This window comes from Lepidochelys kempii, chromosome 2 (assembly GCF_965140265.1).
Source record: "Lepidochelys kempii isolate rLepKem1 chromosome 2, rLepKem1.hap2, whole genome shotgun sequence".
Classification (NCBI taxonomy): domain Eukaryota; kingdom Metazoa; phylum Chordata; order Testudines; family Cheloniidae; genus Lepidochelys; species Lepidochelys kempii.
The window spans coordinates 239,060,297-239,085,449 of NC_133257.1; the positions used below are offsets into that span (position 1 = coordinate 239,060,297).

General features: G+C 40.9%; 2 protein-coding genes across 4 annotated transcripts in view; one reads left to right on the plus strand and one right to left on the minus strand.

Annotated features, from left to right (window-relative positions):
* The window catches only part of MAP3K8 (mitogen-activated protein kinase kinase kinase 8), a 35,537-nt gene extending 34,897 nt beyond the window's left edge, over positions 1-640 (minus strand). Inside the window, exon 1 of the mRNA XM_073334366.1 lies at positions 45-640. The gene's annotated coding sequence lies outside the window, so the exon portion shown is untranslated. The remainder of the gene's footprint in view (positions 1-44) is intronic.
* Positions 417-25,057, plus strand: MTPAP (mitochondrial poly(A) polymerase). 3 transcript variants are annotated; one of them, XM_073334363.1, is made up of 9 exons: positions 417-559; positions 3,802-3,974; positions 5,207-5,440; positions 7,549-7,773; positions 15,620-15,831; positions 19,207-19,433; positions 21,567-21,659; positions 21,743-21,816; positions 24,175-25,057. In XM_073334363.1, the coding sequence occupies exons 1-9, from the start codon at positions 430-432 to the stop codon at positions 24,538-24,540; spliced, it is 1,734 nt and encodes a 577-aa protein (XP_073190464.1). In that variant the 5' UTR covers positions 417-429; the 3' UTR covers positions 24,541-25,057. The 3 variants fall into 3 exon arrangements, with proteins under 3 accessions (XP_073190464.1, XP_073190463.1, XP_073190465.1); XM_073334362.1 differs by lacking the exon at positions 417-559 and adding an exon at positions 566-939; XM_073334364.1 differs by lacking the exons at positions 417-559; positions 5,207-5,440 and adding an exon at positions 566-939.
* The last annotated feature ends 96 nt before the right edge of the window (positions 25,058-25,153 follow it).

A 25,153-nucleotide genomic window follows, 5' to 3' on the forward strand; every position in this document is an offset into this window, starting at 1 on the left:
GAACATGCAGTATTTTATTTTGCCTTATCAAATAATCAGTTTACTTGCAACGGGGTCCTGACTGCGTCCCAAAACCCTTGCACGGCTCGTCCCTTTTCTCTTCCGTGTCTGTCTCACACCCGCCTTTGCTTTTATGTCCCGGGAAGGAGGAGCCCGTGGGCACGGTCGCACTAGGCAGTCACAGGCTGCCGTCGCCGCTGCCCACGGGAGGATATGCACGTGGGTTACTGTTTGCAGGACTGGGACCTTCGCTTGCGCCTCCGGCCGGGGGCTGCGCTTGCAGCCAGGAGCCCCTTGGAGCGCCTCCTTCCGCCGAAACGCGTGTTTCCGAGCCCCGCTCACGCCAGGGCTCTCGCACAGCGGCGGCAACGCGCCGTGCATGAAAGGGAGGAGCGGCTCTTTGATATTAGGTGCGCGCTACGCCACTGAATGCGGAGCGAGCGCTGGACGCGCTCCGGGGCGGGCTGGCGGCGCCGGGGACCCCGCCTGGCGGATGCTGAGCGCCCCCGGGAGCAGGGGCTCGCAGCGCCCTCACCCCGCAGGATCAGGCCCGAGCCCGGTGAGGCGAACGGGTGACGGCTGGAGGATCGGATCCCGGTCCCACTGAGCCCGGGTGGAGGCTCCTAGTGGCTTCAGGGGGGGCTGGGCTCCGGGCGGCGGTAGCCAGGAAGCAGAACTAGGTGCGAGGTTTGACTCTCGTGCCGCTCCGTACGCCGCGCGAGTTCGCGCCTGCGCACGGCGGCTCACCCTGACCCGTGCCTCACGTTCCGGTAATGGCGTCCCGCATGGGGCGGCTGCTGCTGCTGTGGTGCCGGTTGCGCTTCCCCGTGCCGGGGACAGGCCAGACGCGCCGCGCTCCGGGGAGGCCGCGCCTCAGCCCGGTCCGGCTCAGCTCCACCGGCGCCGCCGCGCAGAGGGCCCCTGGCCGGGAGGAGGCAGGTGAGGCGGCTTCTGTGGCGGGACAGGGCCTGGCTGGGGGTGGCTGCACTGGGCAAGGGGGCAGCTCCCGGGTCCGGGGCTGGGGTGCTGCCGGACAATGGGGTGGGAGGCTGCTGGGCGCCGGGGTCTGTCTGGGGCTGCGCCTCCACTTTTCTGCGGGCCAGGAGGCTGATAGCAGCCCCGCAGCCGGGCGGGGCTGTCGCTGGAGCGCAGCGGGCTGTGACTCGGCTTTTCCGGGGAACGGTAAGTGCCCGCCCCGCCGCGGCTCGCCCTCCGCGCAAGAGCCGGCCCCGTGGGAATCACTTGCCAGCCCCCGTGGCTCGGGTTAGGGCTGGGGGGGGGGGGGGGGGGGGGGCTAGACTCTGCCTGCTTGAGGGGCTGCGTTGGCAGCTTGTGTACAAACCGGGCGGGTTGCATGCAGCCTCGCTCCGAGCTGCCGTCAGGAGCAGGTGGCCTGCCGATGCTACAGGAACCAGTAGCCTTCCCTCAGGCTGAGGTGTGTAACAGCCCCGTAGGGGCTGCGCTGCTGTGTGAAATGAGACCACGTTGCAGAATTCATAGATTCCAAGGCCAGAGGGGACCCCTGTGCTCATTTAGGCTGCCCTGCTTAACACAAGCCAGATAACTCCCTCCAAATAATTCCTAGAGGATATAATTTGAAAAAAAAAATAATCTTAATTAAAAATGCCCAGTGATGCAGAATCCACCATGACATTTGGCAGATTGTTCCACTGGTTGATTATTCTCATTGTTAAAAGTTTTACATCTTATTTCCAGTCAGTGGGCTGCATGCTAGACACCACTATGTTAGAATGTGGCAGAGCTGTCATTGTCTGCCATATACCAGTTCCTGAATATGCATCACTAAGATCAAGGGAGAATAACCATCCTGTTTTTGTCAAAAGGCGGGTGGAGGGCTTGTGTGTCCAGGGAAGACGCGGTACTAAGCGTCTAGTTTTGAAGAGCATTGTCACATTCGTTACAGTACTTGTTGGTAATTCCAGTGTTCTATTTCAGGCTATGTCTAATTGGGACTTAAACTGTATCTGCTTATATTTTTATAGCTTTTGCCTTGCATACCATGCAAGTTAAAATATCTAAATTTAATCTCTGCAAACCAGAAACAACCCATTTGAATACATCCTATCTTGACTTTTCCTCCTGAATAGTCATGTTAAGAAACAAAAGTTTAAAAACTGAAATATATTATTTTCAGTGTCTAGTGGCTAGTTTTTTTCAAGATAGACCTTTTTTCTCATTAAGCATATCAGTTGAACTTGTGTAAAGGTGTTTTTTTTAAAGTTAAATACAAAAGACTGAAAAAGGGTCAATATGATTCTTCATAGAGTGCTGCCAGTTATTCCTAGAAAATTGTTCAGGAATTATTGAAAGTTGAGTTTACGGAATCTCTGGGATTCTCAAAAGAGATGATTCTTATGTTAAAAATAAACAAACAAAAGTCCCTGCTAGGAATAGCTTTAGCAAGCATCACATAGAATGGACAGTGATCATATTTGTCATGTGTTTGTACAACACATATTAATCATTACTGTTAAAGTTCAGTACCACTTTGCTACTGTGTAAACCTGATAATTTGTTCAGAAACCCAGCTTCAGTGCTGCAGATAGTGGCAGCAGCTCATCCTCTTTATTTCTGTGTTCTCCCACCAGCTCCTCTTCAGGTGACACTAAATAGCACTGTTGCCTGCCAGCTCTGTACAATAGACACAGGCAGCATGCAAGGAGCAGCATTCCCTAGAGCAGTGGTTCTCAACTTGCCGCCCGTGGGCAGCCCAGTCAGCACACAGATGCGGCCCATGTGTCATCCTCAGGGCCATACAGATAGTATATATATATTGTGTGGATGAGTCCCACATAACACACAGAAAGCTGCATATGCGTCCCACAATGGTGAATAGGTTGAGAACCACTGATCTAGTGTCAGCTACTGCGGTAGGGTGACAGAACCTGCAACAGATAAAAGGGTGGGAGAGAAAAATAAGCATAAAGTATTTGGGGAAAATAAGCAAAAAGTTGGGAAATGAGAGAGAGAAAATTGCGGGGGAAGGGGGAGAGAATAAAAAGCAGAAAGCAAAACAAAAAAAAAGACAGAAAAGGGAAAAACAAAGAAGGGGGAAAAGAGAAATGTGACGACTACACTAAGACATAGTGCACAATATTAAGGGGGAGTTGGCATGAGTTTCCAGACCCTATTCTGTTGGGTATTCTGTATAAAGTTTTATGATCAAGGAAGGACGAGAGCCACTGGTCTGGGCTGAAGAATGTGTCACTATCTGATTGTTGTGCATTTGTATCACAACTGCTTTCAACTGTAATATGCTCTGTCTCAGTTTAAGTAGATATTTTACATAGAAAATAGTGAGCTAGTCGTTAATGTCAACATAACAGGTTCACTATAGAAATACATTTTCTGTGGGATGGGAATTCATTGTTTTTGGTTTTCCCCCTTATCTGACTTTAGTAAAATTATGGAAGAATTGCACTTCCATATAGCATTCCTGTGGTTTTGGTTGATTGGTTGGTTTTGGGGGGGGAGTGGGGGGTGTTCCTTTTTGTTCCCAGTTTCACGGTGGCACCTTTCAGTGCCAGTGGGGAAATACTGTGTGCTGAAAAAGAGCACCAGTGCAAACCTCTTGGGAATGCACACATGGGAAGAGAAGGGAAAACTAGAGGTGAACAAGTAAAACAGTAGGGAGGTGAAGAGAAATTGATGTGGGCAGAGAACCTCTCTTTTGGGGGATTGCCCATTATAAACTTTAAAATTGAGTTCTGTAGGTTCCTTAACATCAAGCTACCAAAATCTGTATAAAACCTACAATTTTTTTTCTACCCCTTCCCACAGATTCTAAAGTCAGTAGCTGGAAGAAGACATTTCCTGAGGTGCAAGCAGAAAGGCTAGAGCAAGCACAACGGACTGTTTTAATTAACTGCCCAGCCAAGATCAGTGAGAAAAAATTTCTCAAGTATTTGTCCCATCATGGAAAAATTAACAGTCACTACTTTTATGAAAGCTATGTACGTACTTGGAGTATTTTATATTAAAATCTTTTGTTAAGAGTTGAATTTGGGCAAAAGCAAGAAATTAGTTTTCATGTCTCCCTCAAAAGTTGGGCTTCTTTCTTTGACAAAAATAACGAGGAGTCCTTGTGGCACCTTAGAGACTAACAAATTTATTTGGGCATAAGCTTTTGTGGGTTAGAACCCACTTCATTGGATGCATGGAGTGAAAATACAGGAGCAGGTATAAATACATGAAGGGATGGGGGTTGCTTTACCAAGTGTGTGGTCCGTAGGGAGAAATTGACCCAACCAATACCATCAGATTAGCCCTGAATAGAGACTGGGAGTGGCTGGGTCATTACAAAACCTAAACTTAATTTCCCCAATACTAATTTCTCCCTACTGTTACTCACAGCTTCTTGTCAACTGTCTATAATGGGCCACTCTCTTACCACTTCAGAAGTTATTTTTCCTCCCTTGGTATCCTGCTGTTAATTGATTTATCTCGTTGGACTGACCTCACACTTGGTAAAGCAACCCCCATCCTTTCATGTATTTATACCTTCTCCTGTATTTTCACTCCATGCATCTGATGAAGTGGGTTCTAACCCACGAAAGCTTATGCCCAAATAAATTTGTTAGTCTCTAAGGTGCCACAAGGACTCCTTGTTGTTTTTGCTGATACAGACTAACACAGCTACCACTCTGAAACCTTTCTTTGACAAATGACTTGTGTGTTTCTTTTCATATTTGTTAAATTTTACAAGATGTTAAGTAAATCAAGAATTTTTATTTCTAAATTTTTCAGTCAAGATTTGTTTCTTTTAGTTGAATAGTGACACCCAAAATGAGTTGAAGATAGCACACGTTTTTGGACGGGGCTAAAGCTCTATCAGTAACTTTCATACCACTCAGTCTGCTTGCCTAACAGCAGGAACATAGTCATTTGCACTACATTCAACTTCCTAAACCTAGCAGTAGTGGAAATAAATATTTTCATTAGTTTGATTACTTTCTAATGCAGAAATGTGTTCATTATGCCAAATGGTATACATCTTAAATTCTCTTTTTACAGCTTGTGAAAGAGTATAAAGGTGTTGAGGTGTGAATTAGTGTGAAATGCATAGGCTAAAAATCATATTGAATCTAGACAGCTGTGATTACTGTTGAAACAGTAATATCAATGTAATTGTTTATGCCTTGTAGCAGCTATTTTACCATGTCTCTTCACTTTTTAATGCTTTTAGGGTACCTACGCTGTGGTAGAATTTTCTGAAAAAGACAGCATAGCTTCACTACAGGATATTACCCGAACCCCAGGCATTGAAGAGGAATGTGCTGTTCCATTTAAATCTAGACTTTTTACTTTAACACTGAAAAACTCATCAATTCAAGCTGCTGATCAAGCACCAGTTCACTGTCATAAGCAATCCACCATTTTAGTCAATGATCTTGTTCAGAAGCTTTGTAGTGCTGACAGTGTAAGTCTATGGCTATAGCTCTCTTAAGGTTACTTTTTTTCTTTTTCTTTTTTTTTTTAATTTTGCGCATGGAAATGTGTAATTATCTAAAGATTCTTTTGGGATTTTACAGGTTAATTCCACTGGTCAGAAATATTTATCTGAGCTATTAGAGGATTGCCTTGGATAAGAGCATTTCATAAATTGAAATAAATACATCAAGTGGTTACTTTAGTTGCTATGACCATTAGTGTGTATGAAAGCAATCTCTGAATGAGATGGTCTACTTCTGTTCAGTCTTGCAAATCTTTTTTAACACCTGTTTGTATTAAACAGTTGACTCTTCAAGAAACTGATATTTATTTCCACTATTCCCATGCCTTCACTTGTGGTTTGAGATTTCTGAGCCCATATCTGAATCCATTAGTAAAAACAAGAAAGACTTGATATTTCTAAGCTTTAAAATTTAGAAGGAAAAAACGGTGAAAAGAGGTGGAAGGGAGAGGGAGGTGCATGTTTAAGTAAACTACTGTGAGAGTAGGGCTGATACCTTGAAGTATAATGTCTGAGTAATGTAACATATCAGGCTAAGACAGGAACATAGAGGACTTGTACAATTTCCCTACAATTTTTTTTGGGAAAATATTGTTTTCAGAAGTCTTACAATACATTAATATTTACCTTTTTTGAGTCTTCAGTCCAGAGCAAGGTTTTTTTGCTCTTTATTTATTACTCTAACTAAAGCTTCTTTTGAAGGTAATAGGAGTGAGGGCTCTTGGAGTATTACAATATGGGACCAGGTTCCCAGGCTATAAGTAAAATATACCTCTTATATCCACTTTTTTTTTTTTTAGACTGAAATACATATATGTACTGATCAAGCCAGAAGTGACTGGTGGACTTAGGTCTCCACAGAGAAAAATTGTTGAGAGGGGAAATGTTCCCTATCTAGTAGCAGCAGAATTCCTGATTAAGCATTCTGTAGTATCCCATCCCAGGAATGCAGGCAGGCCAGTGGAGTTGCTCAGGATTTATACTGCTGTAAGAGTGTAAATCCAGACTAACTCCATTGACTTGTGCTGAGTTACTTTGGATTTACAGTGCTGTAACTGGGACTGTAATCTTGCCCAAAGACTGCCCACTTTGGTTCATATATGGTGATTAGATTCTTCAACGGTAGTGAGCAAAGAGTATGCTCGGAGAGTCCCAGACAGGAAAGCCTTAGGCATAAGCTAAGTAGGACATTGCTTACAGTGTTAATGTCTGAGAGAATTATGGAATCCTACCAGTGTTGTTCTCCAGCTGAGGAATGTATCCCTCTACCTTTCTTCACTCTCCTCTTATTTACCTGTGAATTTCATATGTACTCCAGAACTCTGCACAGGCTGTCACAGCACCTTCTTTGATGCACTACTGCTATCAGTGCAAAGATATTTGGGATACCTTTCAGAGCTGAGTTAATGGCACCCACTGCAGATGACTGAACAGAAATGGGGGCACTCTTCCTGCAGTAGGAAATTGCACCAGTAATGGACTGGATGGCTTGATAGGATGAAGGGATCTGTAGAGGTGAGGGGCACATTCCATTACTACTTCAAAACAAAAATGCGTTTTTTTTGGTTTTTTTTTTTTTTTTGGAAAAACCATTACCAAATTGCAACCACACAGGCTAGAGCTAGATTAACCCCCAGTGGCGAGTTGAATAGCCTGGGAATTGGGGCATTCAGGATGCATTTGCATCATTTATGGTGAATACTTTGGTATCTGATAAGAGTCAAAATGCTGGGTATCATGGCCTACACTGTTCATGTTTTCATTTGGATCTATTATCTTCTTTTTCCTTTTGGTTTTACTTTGCTGCTCCATAAGGAAGAATCCTCAATAATATCTATAAATTTGTAGTGGTTTCTGAAATGAAGGAACTGGTGTCTAAAGCTCTAGAGGACATCTTAATTTGTAAATATTTTGTTTACTTCTATAGGAGTGACATACCATTGACATTCGTTTTAAGGAGTTGAAGAAATAGCCTCTGAGGGGAGTATTAAATTAGGGCGGAAAGACTGGATGCTAAGCAAACAAATAAGAAAATGGAACTAACATATATTTTGATGTTTGTTTTTTTTCTTTAGGTAAGTAATCAGTTGTACACACTAATGGATGAGTATCAGCTAACAGAGGAGAACACTAAGCTCCGGTTTCTAGCCTGTTCTCTGATTCAGGAAATTGCATGTGCATATTTTCCAGAGTGCACAGTGAAGCCATTTGGCTCCTCAGTGAATACCTTTGGCAAATTAGGATGTGATTTAGACATGTTTTTGGACCTGGATGAAATTGAGAGGAGCCCTACAAGAACGGTAAGGGTAAACTGCATGTCTCTAACTTGTAGGAATTCTTTGACAGATTTAACCACATAGTGATATAAGTAAAACAGTGGATACGCTATACTGAGGTTTTTTAAAGATTTCAGATAAAGTCTCTCACAAGAGTCCGTTAAGAGGATTTGGTGTTTTGGGGCGAGGTGTACAGAGATAGAGACCTTTAATGAATTAACAATTGTGATGTGGAAACAGAGTAAAAATAAACTGAGGTTTTTCTCATCATGGCAAGAAGTAAACTGTAGTGTTCACTCTACTATAGAGCAACTGCACTCCATAGTTAATGCTGACGCATTCAGATGCCACAGTGACAAGCACCAGGACAAAACCCTTAGGGCTTAGAATAGACGTCTATACTTTAAACCCCCAAACTGAATTTGCTGAGTGAAGTAACCAATTTGTTTCCAAGTTGGCTCATTTAAAATAAGACGCACAGAATTTTTTTCTGAGAATTTGGATCATGGAAGATTAAAAACTTAATATAAAATTGTTGAATTTTCCATGCATGTCCTAAGTTTCTAGGACACCATATTTTGTAAGACTAGGACTGTGTTTACACTTAAATTGCTACAGCAAGGCCACTGTACTGCTTCAGTACAGACACTCACTACAGTGAAGGGGGTTCTCCTGTTGCTATAGTTGATCTGCTTCCCTAAGAGGTGGTAGCTGGGTTGATGGAAGAATTCTTCTGTCAACCTAGAGCTGTCTACCCCGGGGTTTAGGTCAGCTTAACTATGTCACTTAGGAATGCATATTTTTCACATCCCTGAGTGACATAGCTGGATCAACCTAACTTTCGAGTGTCGATTTGGCCACAGTCTGTCTAATGACCCCTCACTTCAGCTCTTTAGTCTTTGTGACCCACCTCCGACGTATGCTACTGTATTTCACTGCCTCATGGAAGTATATGAATGAGTAATTTTTATTTTGCCCAATTATTGGCACTTACCCATGGCAGTTGGGCAAGTTTTTCTGGTACTGAGTTTGTATAATTTACTGCACCAACTAACTTCATTAATCAGAACAAATTGAGAAGACATCTGCCAATAAAAATGAATGCAGTGAATGTACTGGAATGTTGGCAATTTGCATTCATAGAACCTCTAAATATTTTGTTAGTCAGTTGAACTAAACTCAAGAACAGTGTTCCATAGGTGAACCTCCTTCTATTGAAATCTTTCTTGGCCATTACCCGGGATGTGAGCAGGTCTGAGATGTCTTGCTCTGGATTTTCTTTAGTAAATCTGTCCAGCTGGCATCTAGTACTTTAGTGTAATAGGGTGGATTGATTTAAATCAGCAAGCAGGAAATCTTGATTTAAATCATTTAAATCTGGTTTTGCGTTTGTACTTAGTTATTTTCCTAAAGAAAAGTTGATTCTTCATTAGTTGGTAACCATTAAAATGTTGATTTTTGCAACTAAACGTAGCCTTTACATTAAAATTGATACTACTTCTTGCTAACCGGGAGGATAGACTGTATCTACGCACATTTATTTAAACAGTTTAAGCTTAGCGTACATTTATTCATTCTTAATTTTTACATTTTTTATTATGTTAGAAAACTGTGAAGTATGCATTTCTTCTTTACTAGATTTAATGTTTTACTTGTGATTTGTGTCAAGCTCTATTTGGAAATTGGAATTAACTGCATAAAAACAGTGTTTTCAAATTAGTTTTATTTAACTGATAAAAACATATTAAATGTGCTGGATACATGAGGAAAAAAAGTAAGTTAAATGCAAAAAATATGTTGATAGAAACCTAACAGATTTATTAAACAAAAAAGTAATGTAGTTAGGGAATTGAACTGACTGTTTCTGTTTGCCATGTCCTTCAGGATTTCAGAACTGTAGATCTTGTCCGACAATTCGTTTCTCTTCATAGATTGGAAGAGGAAAATAAGCTTTCCTAATTCAGCTACCAGTTGGTTTCTTAAGTTTTAATGATCTAGTCATTGAACTGAACTAGTGCAGTAAACTGAAGTTAGGAAAATAGCTTTCTGTACCTGCAAGAAGGCTGTCAAAAGCTGGTTTACATGTGCTTAGCCGTTGACTTCCACCAGTTCAGTGGTTTGACTTTCTTTAAAACTTTGGCCACAAACATGTCCTGCCTAATATTTTTTCTAATTTAAATGATTTTTGTAGATTACATACATTATCAAAATGTACTTAATTTAAATAAGAGTTCCATTTTTAAATAGAAATCAGATTTTAAAAAAATAGTAATTCATTTTTGTCCACCCTGTATTGTAAAATTAAAGCTACAGGTTATCTTGCTTGTTTTCCCTAACCCCACTCTATTGTTTGCTGATGCCATTTAATGGAGCTCTGCTCAATCAAGATACTAAAGCCACTTCCTTTGGCAATGCTGTTGTTTTAGTTGGCGGTGTTGACACACATTCTCAGTGAGGCTACAAAAGCCATTTTGGGTTTTCTCATTGAGCTCATCCAGTTAGAATATTGTCAGATTAGTAGCAACAAGTGGACTTGAAGATATAAACAAATAGTGTCCATATGTAATGATGCTGTGTCAAAAGAAGGAAATAGAATGAAACTTTTTCTTCACTGCATGTAACCATGGGGTAAGTAATCATGTGCTTGTCAACCCATGGTAGCCTGCCCTGCTGCTGTGCAACCACATTGTTGATGATAGCACATTGCTGTCACACTCTTTTGCCGCACTGGCTATGACAAACAGTACAGCTATCTGAGCTTGTAAATTGAGATTCATGATGCCACAACTCACTGTCACACTGTGCTCAGATTCTCAGGGTGGTGTTGTGCAACTTGTTAGTTCACTGTTTGGATTGCTGGATGGAATGGTCTAGGCCCACGAAATTCATTTCCTGGCAGTAACCTAGTTGGTGTGGTGTTGTGTTGCTCTGTGCTGGCCAAAGGTATGGATCCTCCTATCCCTAATTACCAGGGTCTAAAAGTACTGCTTTTTATGGAGGCAGTGTTTCTTTTTCATGTGCCTGCACCATCTGCTACCAGAAGACATTGGCAGGGGTTTCAAAGATTATTTTGAGGCTAGAGAAGACAGAGGCAGCAAATTGCTGTTAGAAATAGCATAGCAACAGCAATTCCCCAGGACCCTCTGGACACGGAGGCCTGAACTGAGCGGGTACTGTTTGTAATGACAGATAATCCCTCCTCAGACCACTGCTTCTGGGACAGGAATACAAGCATTCACTGGTGAGACCTTTTTGTGATGGAAACATGAAATGACCAGCAGTGAGCCCAGAACTTTCACATGAAGACACATTCACACAGCTCCATGGGGACCTTGCCCTCGCAGAGAGCATGAGAGCTGGTAATGGTCCTGAATTGTGTTGCTCTTTGCCTTGTGAAAACTGACAACCTCAGACTGATACAGATCTGTTGGCAATCCATTTGGGTTTGGAAAATTTACAGGTAATTCAGTGGTCATTGAAGTTTGCAAGGTAATTAATGATGTGCTGTCCTCCAGGCTTGCCAAAATTGGAAATATTCCTGAAGTAATTGCAGGGCTTAAACAGATGGGCTTCCTGAACCGCACAGGTGTGATTGATTGGGACATATATACCCATCCACCATCTCAAGCAAGCAAGTATATTAATAGGAAATGATACTACATTATTATGAAGGCCCTTGTGTACCTCTAGGGCATATCCATGGATACCTACATCAGATACACTGGCTGGGTTCATGATGCCAGGGTGTTCTCGAGATCTGGCCTCTTTCAACTTGGGTAAGCTGACATGTTATCTTCCCCCCCCTGCCCAAAATCAGTGCAGTGTCCATGCCAGCTGTGACTTCTGACTTTAGGCAACTTAAGGTGTCTGCTGGCTCTGATGTGCATCAAGAGAATGAGGCAGTTTAAATACATGCTAGCAAATGCAGATTGGTAGTGGAATGTGCCTTTGGCCAGCTAAAGATAAGATGGCACTGCTTACTGACTTGTTTGGACTGTAGAGTTTTTAACACAGTATATGTGATTGGGGCGTATTGTGTGCTTCACAATATAAGTGAACTTAAATGAGAGTACTTTACTGGCTTGCCAACAATCCTGATTCAAGGCATACTTGCAGACCACCAAAAAATGAACCTTTTACTACCACAGAGTCTGCTACAGCAAAGACTGTAAGGGATGGCATTTGTACTTGCATAGTCAAGTTACATGGTGAGTACAATGGGGCTGAACAGTGGGGTTGCATGGTGCATTTGGGCTTTTGCGTTATATTCAAATGTAGTGTTGGTGCATGCACTAGAGAAAAATTCCTTTCTCTTCACCTTTATTGAAATTCATGGATGTTAAAAAAGTGAGCTTGTGCACCTCCATTATCAAGTCATCCCGACAACTCCATCACATCACTGATAGAGTGGTCTCTTGGTTGCCAGGCCCTTCCTTAATGAGTCTAATGCTGGTGCACTTGTTCTTGAAATACAGAGGGAAAATATTGCATGCCCTAGAATTCATGCAATTTTATCTTCGGTCTATGTAGCCACATGTAAAATAACAATTTTTATCTCAAAAGAATACTGTGCCCTTTGCACTTTCATTCTGCCATCAAATTTCTGCCTGGAATTATCCCAGGAGAATAAATGGCAAGTTAATTTTACCTTCCAACTATCCAAAACAGTTTTGGGGAGAAGGGAGAATGGGTGGGGAGCCTGTTACTGGAAGACATGGCAGCAGTGGTGAGTATATTGCACCCTCTTCATCCTTACAAGATGTGCTGCTTCAGATACCAGAATGGAAGACAGAACAGTTATTCCAGGTATCGGGGATGAGGCCCTGCTTTTATGCTAAAGAATCTGTCTTGCGACAGAAGGACTGATAAATGACTGGATAGTGATTTCGAGTTATGATAGTGGCAGAGGGAGGCTTACCAAGGGATATCAGAGATCACCTGAAACTTTTACTGAGTGACAGATTCTGTTTTATTTCTGTGACAGATATGGCAGTTTTGTGCAATATCTTTGGGGGATTTTACTATATTCAATTTATGTATAGTTGTGGGCCGGCTATTGTATGTAATTCCATGGGGGAGGGTGACCACAGCTCCTTTAAGAATTATGGACAGTGTGGGGTGATTAGGCAAATTCATTCAGGTTGTAACACCTTCAGAGAGACTCGTATATACTAGTTCTAACTGAATTCTCCAGAGACCAACAGACAAAGAAAGGACTTTTGGCTAAAGTAGCCTGAGTTTAAACTGACTCACGGCCTTCTTGGTGATTCAGCAAACAGACAGAACCTTCTATTTAAAAGGGGGCCTCAATCCATAGGGGAAGCTGGAAGAGCTGACATCTGCCAGAGCCTGAGATTGGAGTTGGGGTGACCTCTGATAAGCTTCTTAGCTTGTAGGTTCTCTTTATTGTTTTTAATATGTGTTCCATGTAATGTTGTCATCTTAAGAATAAACATGCTTGCTTAGAAGGAGATGTCTGGTAATTACACTGTTTATAGCCTCTAAGGAGAAAGTGAAGCGCAGATGCTGGCCTTTCTAGGCTGTCTGGTTTCCTGGGAATAGCACAGTGTAGGCAGGGAATTGTGCAGCCTAAAAAAATGCCAGTCAGGAAGCAGAAAGATGCTGGTCTCCTCCCAAGAGAGGTGATGGCCGGGAGCAAAACCCTAAAACTGGGTGACTGCTGATGCATGGAAGCGGAATACAGGTGCAATTGTCCTGAGCTGAGTTACTCTCCAGGATTGGACCAAAATCATATCCATAATAAGCTGGCTGCACTGGTGGCATGGGGTCTGAACATGCAGGTGGGTTGGGATAGTGATGAGTGCCTTTGAGTACAATTTTATGGCAGTTTATATTTTGGCCAGGATATGTCCACAAACCTTTAAACTTTAGTATTAGACACTTTCATTTAAAAAATAAAAAAAAGCTGCTGCATTCTGCCACTGTGTGAAGTTCCAATTTGCATTCTTTTTCTTTGCCTATACCCCATTTTGACTAGCATGATTGGAAGAAAGGGATGAGGTGGAAGATATTCAAGCATAATGGTGTTGCATCCACCCTTAACTGAAATCCAAGTTAGGATTATAAGATAATGTATTTATTTTGTAATATTCTGCATAATAACAAAGGTGACAGCCTCCATCTTACTGGCCTGAGATTCTGAGTCCTTCATTGCTTCCTCTGCCTGGGAAGCCTCCACCACGTTGTGACTTTCTGGGCTGTATAAGGGAACAGCTCCTGTAAATCGGGGCAAAGGTCGTCTCCCAGGCTAAGGCCACCTTCCTCTTCCAATTCCTCTGCTCCATCTCCTTGCTGGCTATTCAGGAGGGGCTGGGTTGTATCTTCACAGACATGCAGGTTCCAGACTCCTTTCCACACTGGCTCTGAAGATGAGTCTGTGCTGAAATGGGCTTTTCTGCTTATGAGGGTTCTCAGCACACCATAAAATGGACAGGTTTTTGGGGCTCTCACCAAATTTCTTCTTTTTATTTCTGGCCTTCCAGTAGCTCATCTTGTATCCCATTTCTCTTCTCCGTGTCCTGTTGTCCCATCTGGTCAATCTCATGATCAATGTGATATTTTTCCTCTGGTGTTAAATGTGGATTTTGCTCACTTTAGTCCAAAGCTGCACCAAGATTCTGGTGTGTTCATATGTTCAGGTGGCTAATACACAGGCTTAGGGGCTGCTATTCTGTTGTTTCAAACAGAGGTGGGCAAGTATGGAGAAACTGCAGATAGGGTGGGACCATGGATGCTGAGCAAAGGGATATGAGGGTGGACCACTTCCAGTCATGGGTGAGAGCACCGGTAGATGGCAAAGTAATGCATAGGAGGGGTGCCCAGTGTGTTTATGGAAAGGTATTGGAGGACCATGATATCTTGATTTGTTGTGGGTGCCTCAGCTGTACGTATTCATTTCATTAAACCTCATAATAGCAACACTCATTAAAAGCTGCCTTATGGTGTGCCCTATAGCTTGGTGTGTTGTGGTGGCCTTGTGGCAAACGTGGATGTGTGAAGGCATATCATATTAAGGGGGGAAACAGGCTGAGCACAAGGTTAGCATGCAGTGAAGACAAGGTCTGAGAATTTTTTTTAAATTTGCTAGAACAGTTATTTCAAAAGTGCGAATAAAAATTTATTACTGCAGCCTAAACTAGACATGAATTAGCAGGTATAAGGACACATTATAGGAAAATGCACATTGGCATGGTTAGAATACTGCTATAGAGAATTGTTCTGACTCTATAAAATACATAGAACATTAGCTTTCTTTTCTGAGATAGTGAATTTAATAGTCTTCAAGAATCTGGGATGCATTATGAGGTAATAAACCAATGTGCTGAAACTCTGGGATTTTCCAAAAGCTAAAAGGAAATGTTCTTTAACAAAGAACCTCACAAATGTGGTTGGTACAAGCTAACAAACACCTTGCTCAAAAGAGAGGAAATAACATGTTCTGTGGCTTGGTTGTGCTTCTTGTTTCTAGTTTTTTATTAAATTAGGTCTCTAAAACAGTGTGCTTCATCTTGACCTCTCTGTTTTTACGTAACTGAAAAAAAATCTTGGAAACTACTGTACTACTTATTATATACAGTACTGAGATTACAGCATTCATATATTTATCTAAGCAATTGAATTCTTGATTTACCAGTTGTTAATCTGGAAAGAATGTAAGAGAGGCAAAGATAAAGTGATATTTTAAAATGTTTTCTTCTATCGAGTCCTAAAAACTACTTGCAATGTGTGTTTTTTAAATCTTTAATCACGAACCATTCTTTGCAAGTGATTCCTGTTGTCTTTCAGAAGTGTCCCAGAATCTTACGTCATTTTCAGAACTGGTAATTTATCTTCATCTTTTTTGTGTTAGAAAACAGGTCCTTTTTATATGGAATATCAGATGAAGAGAGTACCTTCTCAGAGAATAGCATCACAGAGAATCCTCTCTGTGATTGGTGATTGCATTGACAACTTTGGCCCTGGCTGTGTGGGTGTGCAAAAGATACTCAATGCTCGCTGTCCATTGGTGAGATTTTCCCATCAACCAACGGGGTTCCAGTGTGACCTGACAACTAACAATAGGTAATGATATGGCAATAGCATTTTTAAAAATGTAAATAGAAGAATAATATGTATGTTGGAAAGCTATAATGTAAGTTACTTTTATAGGCTTCTGTATGTGTGTCTATATATTAAACAAATGATACATTTGATAACTTTTTTCCTTTTCTACATGAGTCTAAACTAGGAAATAAATTTGACAACTCTTAAAAAAAACCCCAACTTTTGAAGACTAATTTTGAGGACTGGTCTTTTTTAATTTAGCAGTAAAAATACAGATTATAAATACTTTCTAAAACTAGAGACATGAAAACTTGTCAATACAATAATACACGGATACAAAACAATATAATAAAATGGATATGAAATCAAGAATATATGGAGTTTTCATTAACTTTTTTGATTCTCTGTTGCTTTTAGAACTTGGCAATTGTATAATACCAATGTTAATTTATATTTCTTCAATTGCCTTTCAGTGATCAGATTCAGGTTATTTGAAGTTGTCTTTTTCTTGGCCTGAACACAGACAAACACGGAATTATTTTATATTAGCCTAGCATATTGCCACCTAAGTAGCAAACAGGCAATTCTTTTTTAAGAGAAAGGAATTGAGACTTGATGCCTTTCATGATGATGCCCAATAGGGGGAGTAGATTTCTTAAAAATAGCCCTTTGGCCTGCCACTTCTCTTCCTAGGTTTGCTTTCATTTTTTGATTACATGTACCAAATAGCCACATGAATGCCGTTTTGTTTTTATTGATCATGGGTTGGGAAAGATCTGGTGTGCTGTAGAAGATACTGGAACAAGCTCCTGAGTTATGCCTGTAATTAATTTTGGTATTCCTCCTCTTTACTTTTCTGCCTTTTTTCCTGAGACTGTTGCATCACCTGCAGTATTTACTTGTGGTATCTTGTACATTAGTGATAAAAGTGATTATACAAGAGAGGAAGAGGAGAATAGCAAAGCAAGGAACTACATTTAATCGCTGACTATGGGCCAAAATTTAACTATACTGTATGGGCAGTACTGTTGTAGAACCAGATGAGGTTGTCTTCTCTTGATAACTGCAAGACTTAAGTTTGTTTAATTGTAAATGATAGTATCATTAAAAATAAGTATGCTTACTATTATTTGTAATTCTGTAGTTAATAATTTCTTGGAAGCTTCCAACTGAAATGTTTCTTTACCATTTCCCTGTTGTCCATTGGACTCTTGTTTATTTGAGTTACATTTCTTGTGACTTGTGAGCTGCTGTTCTCTTTTATGCATATAAAGGTACAAGCCCAAACCCATAAAAACACAGGAATATGTCCAGTGACAATGGAACATTTGGAGAATTTAGCTGCCCAATTTTTGCAATTCTTTACTAAATGTACACAAACAGATTTTTCAGAAGTTTATAACTTTGGCCACATTTGGGTGATATTTCATGGGAACAGAAAAAGGCCCATCCTTGACACAATGCAAACCCCTTGCCAAATTTCAGGTCCCCACTCCAAAGCACAGAGGCATTAGAGCTGCTTAGTGGAATCTGAATTTTAACATAGGCAAAACATGGTGTTTTTCCCTAGTCCTGTTCTGGGAAATGGCTGAACCATTTTCGCTGAAACTTTCCAAAAAAATGTATCCTAAGACATATGCCTGACATGGAAAATTTCTCCCTGTTAGTTTGACTTATAAGCCACTGAAAAGAGGGTCTTAAATTGCCTACTTCTGTAGTTTGTATGCCACTTAATTCTTTCGTTGCATTATCATTTTTAAGTCGGATTTAAACATGTACCCTTCCCTGCTCCTCCGATTCTTAACAAATTCTACTTGTGGACAGCCATGTGAAAAAGGGAGAATGGGGTAACTGACATGTATGTGTAGACTGATCTGTTTTTTATAGCATGATCATAATCCTCCTTTTTTTAACTGCACATAAACTTTAGAGAAAAATTCCTTTGAACTTGTACTCGGATCAGTGAAATTTTTTTAAAGTTAACTGTGAGTACTGTGTGTGCCTTTATTGAAATTTTGACATGCTAAGACTATGTCTACACTGCATTTTAAACCTAGGTCTGTGGGACCTGGGCTAGTGGACTTTGTTTCCAAGCCGGCACTTGAGTGTCCACAGTGCATTGTAAATTTGGGGTTAGTACAGCTGGGAGCCAGGTCCAGTTATTGTAACACATCCATTCTGTGCTACACAGACCTTCTGTCTTGGGTCTGCAGCTTAAGCTGCAACCACCATGCAGAATGACAGGGTTTAGACCTTAGCCATGGTGGGACACACTGACCCACCCACTAGCAGGGTACTAGAACTCAGGTCCTAAGTGATTGCTGACCAAAGTCAGGCAGATTTGGGTGTGGATGGTAGGTGGGCTTGTGCTCAAATCTGAGTCAGAGCTTGGGTTTAGTGTGCAGCGTTGATATACGCAATGAGGCTGTGGTACAAACTAAGACTGCAAAATGTGGTTCAGTAGTTTGCATGTAGAAAGCTTTTTTTTTTTTCCTTTTTTGGTGCATATAAAGATGGAGGAGGAATTGTCTTCACTTTTGCTTGTTCTAAAACAGCATAGAACATTGGGGATGGTGTAAAGCACTTCAGCACAGTCTAAATTTTAAAAGAAAAGTACCTTTTCTACTCCCAAAATCTGACTTATACTTTAGGAAGTTTGTTTGTCCTTTTGAGGTGATGCCACATAACCTAGAGGAGTATGTGCAATGCTGGGAGCCAGTAACTCATGTATCCATACCTGCCTCTTGTGGTATTAATACTTTGCTTTTAAAAAAAACTTTACACTGGACTGTCACAAACTTGGGGATGTTTCACTTTAAACCTTCATCATTTGAAAACTGCTGAATTGACTTTCTTTAAATGTGGCTTCTTTTGTAGATCTCACTGAGACTTAGTAGATCTCATTGAGGTTAAGGCCTTTAGATTTTACTTGATTTTTGAATGCATTGTATTGTAACCCTTTGTAGCCAAAGTTATCTAAGAAATTCCAGATTATATTTGGTTTTGTATTAGACAATTTATCGTGTACTCAAAAGTATAAGAGTTTAAATTAATTCTGCATTTTCTAACTCTGGAATGCTTTATTTCTCCATTATAATGTTGCATTTATTTTTTTATGGACATTTTACACAATGCAAATTCCACTGCTAAAGTGTACTGATAGTATTTCTCTTCCTCTGTACTTAAGTCTCTAATTATAGGGCCACCCGGAACTTCATCCTAGACATTTTCAGATGTTCTCTCCTACTTTTATGTCATATGCAACAATTTGAACAAAAGATCCTCTTTCTTTATAATTGTTACGTCTTAGAGCAGCATGTGTTATGGTTACATTTGACAGTTGGCGGTTCTCTTTAATGTTTACAATTTGTTCCTTCGACTTGTGTCTCACAGAGTTGCCATGAGAAGTTCAGAACTCCTTTATATATATGGTAGCCTTGACTCACGTGTAAGAGCTCTTGTGTTCAGTGTACGGTGCTGGGCCCGTGCACATGGCATCACAAGTACCATTCCCGGTCCCTGGATTACAAACTTCTCTCTAACAATGATGGCCTTGTTTTTCCTTCAAAAGAGAACGCCACCTATCATTCCAACTCTAGACCAACTTAAAGATCTAGCAGGTAAGAACATTTCCATTTTGAAGTAGGACTGAACTAGCTCTCATGTGTTTTCTCTCCACTCTGGTTTCATTGAGTCTTGTGTGAATCTCGGTCACTTTTGATGGTCCAAAATAATCTTGCATGTTGCAAATGCCAAATATTTGAGAGACCATCCAAGTCGTTGAACATTGTTAGTGATTCATTGTTGCAAGATGAATATTTTGGAGAATCAGACACTTAGATTTATTTTGCTTTTTTAAATTTTTCAAGTCACAATATTAAATTCCATTGACAACATTAATTTGAGACTAAATTATTCATTTAATTCCAGTAGGAGAGCTGCAGTACTTACAGAAAAGCTTTATTTTAACTGGCTTAGAGAGTGGGCTTGTTCTGTGCATCTGACAATTAAAAATCAGTCTTTTCTTAAAAGTCCAGGTGGTTGTTTCTTCTGATTTGCTGATCTTCTGTTCCTCAATAAATTAAACCATAAACTACCATATAATATAATCTTTTCACTGTCATTTGGTATCATATATGTTTTTTATACTCATCAACTTTGACATCAATATCAAACTTTTAAAGAAATTAAAAGCAAAAGATATATTTGACTGACTTTTATCGAAGAGGGCTCAGTGACTTGTAAATAATTCTCAATGTACCTGTGAGGTAGCTGTTACTCATTTTATAAACGGGTAAATGGATTAGGTTTTGCCCAAGATCAAAGAAGGTATGCCAGCAAAAAAGTACAGAATAGAATTCAAGAATCCTGACTCATCAGTCATCTGTTCTAACCTTTAGACATGCTTCCTCCCAGGCTTTGAAATGGAGAATAAAGGCTAAGGTGCATGCTGAATTTTAGTGGTTTTGAAGTAAAAACTTTTAAAGCTTTCAAAATCAGTTACCGAAAAGTTATTTTTTAATTCCCTTTGAAATTTCAAATGGGGAATTACGACAGTCACAGTGGAATAGGTGTCTTGAAATGTTTCAAGAAAAATCCCAATGCACTGTGATAAGTATCTGAGAGGAAGGATACTGATCATGCAACCCTTACTTGTGTCTGTAAGCCCACTGATCTGTGATGGTACAGGCCATAAGGCCTCCTTGTGTAAAATGTCTTTGGGCTTGGCTACACTTGCCATTACAGCGCAATAAAGGAGCTCTGGGCGCACTAGCTCACTACTCGTCCACACTGACAAGGCAAGTAGAGTGCTCTGACTCCACGGCTACAGTGCTGCTGGTACTCCACCTCGGCGAGTGGAATAACGTTTGCTGCGCCCCCTGCTGGAGCGCCGCAGCGCCAGTGCGAACGAGGTGTTGCATTGCTGCGCTCTGATCAGCCTCCGGAAACGTCCCATAATCCCCTTAAGTCAAGTGACCACTCTTGTCATTGTTTTTGAATCGCTGCAGGAATGCGGATATGCCCTTTGAAAGCTCTGTTTCTGACAGCCGGCTGCTTATCTGCTCCGAGGCAAAACAAGCCATAAGTGTGGAATGCTGTGTGTGTGAGAGAGAGAGAGATGGGGGGTGGTGGTGGGGGTGTGTGTGCTGCTATCTGAATTTACAAGACAGCATGCTGACATGCTCTCAGCCCTCCAAAAACCCACTCTCTCTCCCCCACATACACACAACACACTCCCTGTCAGACTCCACCCCTCCTCCCCCATTTGAAAAGCATGTTGCAGTCACTTGCATGCTGGGATAGCTGCCCACAATGCCCAGTGCCGCTGCAAGTGCTGCAAATGTGGCCACACCAGTGCGCTTGAAGCTATCAGTGTGGACAGACTGCAGCGCTTTCCCTCCCGTGCTCTCCGAAGGCTGGTTTAACTCAAAGCACTCTACATCTGCAAGTGTAGCCATGCCCTTAGTGGCTGATTTTCAAAGGAACAAATAGGAGTCATGCACTTACCCAGTTTTGCTTTTGAAAAATCTCCTGTTTAGTCCTAAGCACTCTCCCTCCCCCATCCAAAAATTTAAAGCATTTAAATCTTTAATTAATTGTAAAAAGTAGTTTATCTTCTGTACCCACTTGCACTGATTTAAGGTACTGCTCTCTTTTTGAAGAGGATGTCTGAGTTATGCTTAATAAATATGGGGGACTTCTTTTTACTGTGTATCACATTTAAACACATTGTTCCCAACTTGTCATTTCAGATGCAGAAGATAAGCATATAGTCGAAGGTCATGACTGTACCTTTGCTAGCAATGTGAACAAAATTAAGCCTACAGAAAATACAGAAACATTGGGTAGGTGAATCTTCATTCAGTGTTTTTTTTTCCATTTCTGGGAGAACTATATCCCTTTCCTTATTTTCCCTTTTCCCTTTCAGATGTGCTGCTGAGTGACTTCTTTGAATATTTTGGGAATTTTGCTTTCAATAAGAACTCTATAAATATTCGAAAGGTAAATGCATTTTAATCTCTTCCCATTACTCTTTTACTGTCACCTTTCTCATTTATATGAAAGAGGTACAAATATTAAATACTGCATAAAGGGCCAAATTCTGCTGCCCTTATCCATTTATCCTGCTAAATGATACATGAGTATCTAATGTATATTCATAACCATAAAAGATTAATTTTCTTATCATAAGGAAATAGTATCATTCAGGAAACATTTTGTGTTTTGTAATTGTGTAGCACATTTTGCAGTTGCAGAAATTACACATAGAATAGCTGTAAACTGATTTTATCCATAAAACTAGTTTTAAAACTGGCAGTCAGATTCACAAAGAAAGTTAAATTCTGTAGAACAAAGCAAAACCATTGATCACCTACTTCCTGATTGTGCTGCAGCACTAATTATTTGTTGTATTATAAAGCACTCGCTATAAGTCAATAAAGCTTCTCAGCTGAATGCTCTATTACATGAGGTGTCATTGTTCAATAGTAGCTGCCTTCTTTGTCCCACTTTAGTGGTTAGAGAGTTGGGTTTTTTTAAACCTGGACTGTACAACACAATCCAACATTTTTTTTTGGTCTTGACACAAACAGTGTGTCCCTAAACACTTTGCAGTTTTAAATAACTGTGTTCTGGATTGGGAACCCAGAGTTTAGACCCCATCCATACTTCAGCTTCTAACTGAGTTTGAAACTATTTACTGGCATAGCTGTTCACCACGGTTGGTGTGCCTATTCATAATGGATAAAATCTGGTTAGTAACTCTGACAGTTACATGTTTTGTGTCTGCTTAGAGAGCTATTCTGGCACGTGCATTTCTGCATGTAATTCATTCAGCACAGTTGTTTGCAATGTTTACAGGACTCCCTAACGATGTTTTGTAACTGGCTTAACCAGTCCGTATTTTACTAGCCCTTTGTGAGATAGGAGATGCCAGAGTATGTTGTCCCATGTGCTGCTATGTGAGTATACCCTTTGGGCACTCAATTTCCTGCTCAGACACTAGGAGATACCTACCCAGATATTCACGGAAGACACTTACACAAACTCTGCTAGGTGTCGTAATATGTGGGGACTTATCAGTTGGTTGACATGGCAGAAAAGTTAATTTGCAGACACAGCCTGAACATTGTTAACTTGTGACTAATTAAGATAACCCTTTTTTAGAATTTGCAGAAATGTAAATAAATAAGGTGACCAAACTGCTTACGTAGGTCACATTTAAAAGTTGCTGTGTGGAGCGGGCCTTCAGCTCTTCTGTGTTGTTGCTTTCTGTTACCTGTATAAGGACTTCCTGGCCTCTTCCTTTCAAATAAGAGAGAATTTGTTGTTTGTGTTCCCTATTGCCTCTGGGTAATAGGGTAAAATAGACAGGTAAGGGTTAAGGGCTACCTTCCTGTCCCTGAACCAGTAAGAGATTTAAAGGAAGGGTGTGTTCTCCTTTCAGTTCTGAGAGAGCCAAGGGCGAAGCCGCCAAGGACTGCAGGGCATGATTGGCAGGAGAATTGCTTGCTTTTGGTGTTACTCATGAGTTTTCTGTTAACCAATAAGTTGTGCCCTAAGGCAAGGACCTGAAACAGCCTCTGGCATGGAATTGGTTCCTTCCTTAGTTTGTGAGAGAGCCCATGAGATTTACACCACGGGACGCAGCAGTTGGTGTTGCCTAAACAGCTCAAAAGAGTACTTTAGAATAGTGAAATGGCACTCAGCACTGTAGAAAACACAAGAAGGCAGATCACACTGTAAAAAGCTTCAAATCTGAGAGAGTGACGTGCAAAAGACAGGAGGCACTGGGGGAAATCCAGGGGAGGAAATAACTTACTGCTTTTAAAAAATCATTAACTCTTTACTGGGCATTGTGAAAGAATGGAGCATTTTGGAGGGATTTTTGTAGCCATGTTGGCTTAACAAATGGAGCTATAGAAATCATTCTGTGCATGAAGGACAACATGGGAGAAGGTATTCATTCCATGCATAAAGGGCAGGATGGAGACAATAGTGGAAGGCTGAAACTTATCTTGCTGGTGTAGAAGAGAGAATGGGAGAATTGCATCAAAGACAAAGTCTGAGATGTGCATTGCCTTGAAGGAGATGAGACATTTAAACGTGCTATGGTGAACAAGAAGTAGCCATTGAAAGGACGCAAAGAGTGGGAAATGACATGGTCAGATTGACAGGCTAATTAAGTTGATGAACATCTACTTTCCTTTTTATGAAAGAAATTCCTTGTTAGGTCAAAGGACCTTTGCAGTCAGGTGATAATATTTAAAATTGCTGTAATAACTTAGCTGAACTGTTCTGTTTGCTGTGTGTATAATACCCATGTGAAATATGTCTTTCCTATCTTTAAAATATCTGCAGGGAAAGGAGCAAAATAAGCCTGAGCCTTCTCCTCTCTACATCCAGAACCCCTTTGAACAGGCCCTCAATATCAGCAAGAATGTTAATCAAAGCCAGCTGGATAGATTTGTAGCTTTGGCTAGAGAGTGTGCCTGGATTTTACAGCAGGAAGATAAAGGTCATTCTTCATTGAGTAATAGCCAGCCTTGGGGACTGGCAGCCCTACTGCTACCATCTGTAGCAAGTAACTGTGTCAAGGGCAAGAAGAGAAGGAAGGGACCGACAAGTGAACGAATCAAAAGCCTGTTGGACTCTTTGAAAATAAATAATGCAAACAGTTTGGTAAACAATGGTGGGAAAAGGACCTTTAGCAATCAAACACGGTAGCTGCTACTCTGTTGCTTGTGGTAATAATTGGAAGAACATTACTTGAACTTAGTTTCTGCTTGAAATGAGATGGAGAAAATTACCTCCTGCTTCCACTGTTCTAAACCTTGTGCAGAGCTATTTAGTTCCTCTGGGCATTATCTCCTCTAAAGCCCTCCTCGCTCTTCCATCTGACCTATGGATGAAGACCATCCAGCCATCAGCTTTCATATATACCTTCTTAGAATCAGCCTTATGCTGGGTACAGTTCAAAAAGCAAAACAGATTGGGCCTGGGAGAAGGACTTCCGGAACCCTGTCAGCTACTGGACAAACAACGCTAAGCAAAGGAGGTGCCAGAAGCAACTTCTTTCCCATGAAACCATGGCTTAAAAGATGATGCAATGCTAGCACCCCCCCCACACCACATCAGTGCACTAGAAGCTATTTTAAATCAAAGTTCTTGTGTGCCTTTTGTAACAGTTTTCCACGCATGTAAATGATGCAAGATATAATAAAGCAACTGGAACTTGTTAGTACTGTATAGTTAACATGTAATTTCATAGAGCAATGCTCTCAAGGCATTTCTTAACCATTTTAAACTAAACAAACAAGGGTTTGCTGCAGTGCAGTGT

Bases quoted from the DNA above. Each gene is read 5' to 3' on its own strand.
- MTPAP (XM_073334362.1), top strand. From the start codon at position 774: ATGGCGTCCCGCATGGGGCGGCTGCTGCTGCTGTGGTGCCGGTTGCGC. The intron at 21,660-21,742 runs GTAGGTGAATCT...TTTCCCTTTCAG, and splicing joins AGAAAATACAGAAACATTGG to ATGTGCTGCTGAGTGACTTC. The intron at 21,817-24,174 runs GTAAATGCATTT...AAATATCTGCAG, and splicing joins ACTCTATAAATATTCGAAAG to GGAAAGGAGCAAAATAAGCC.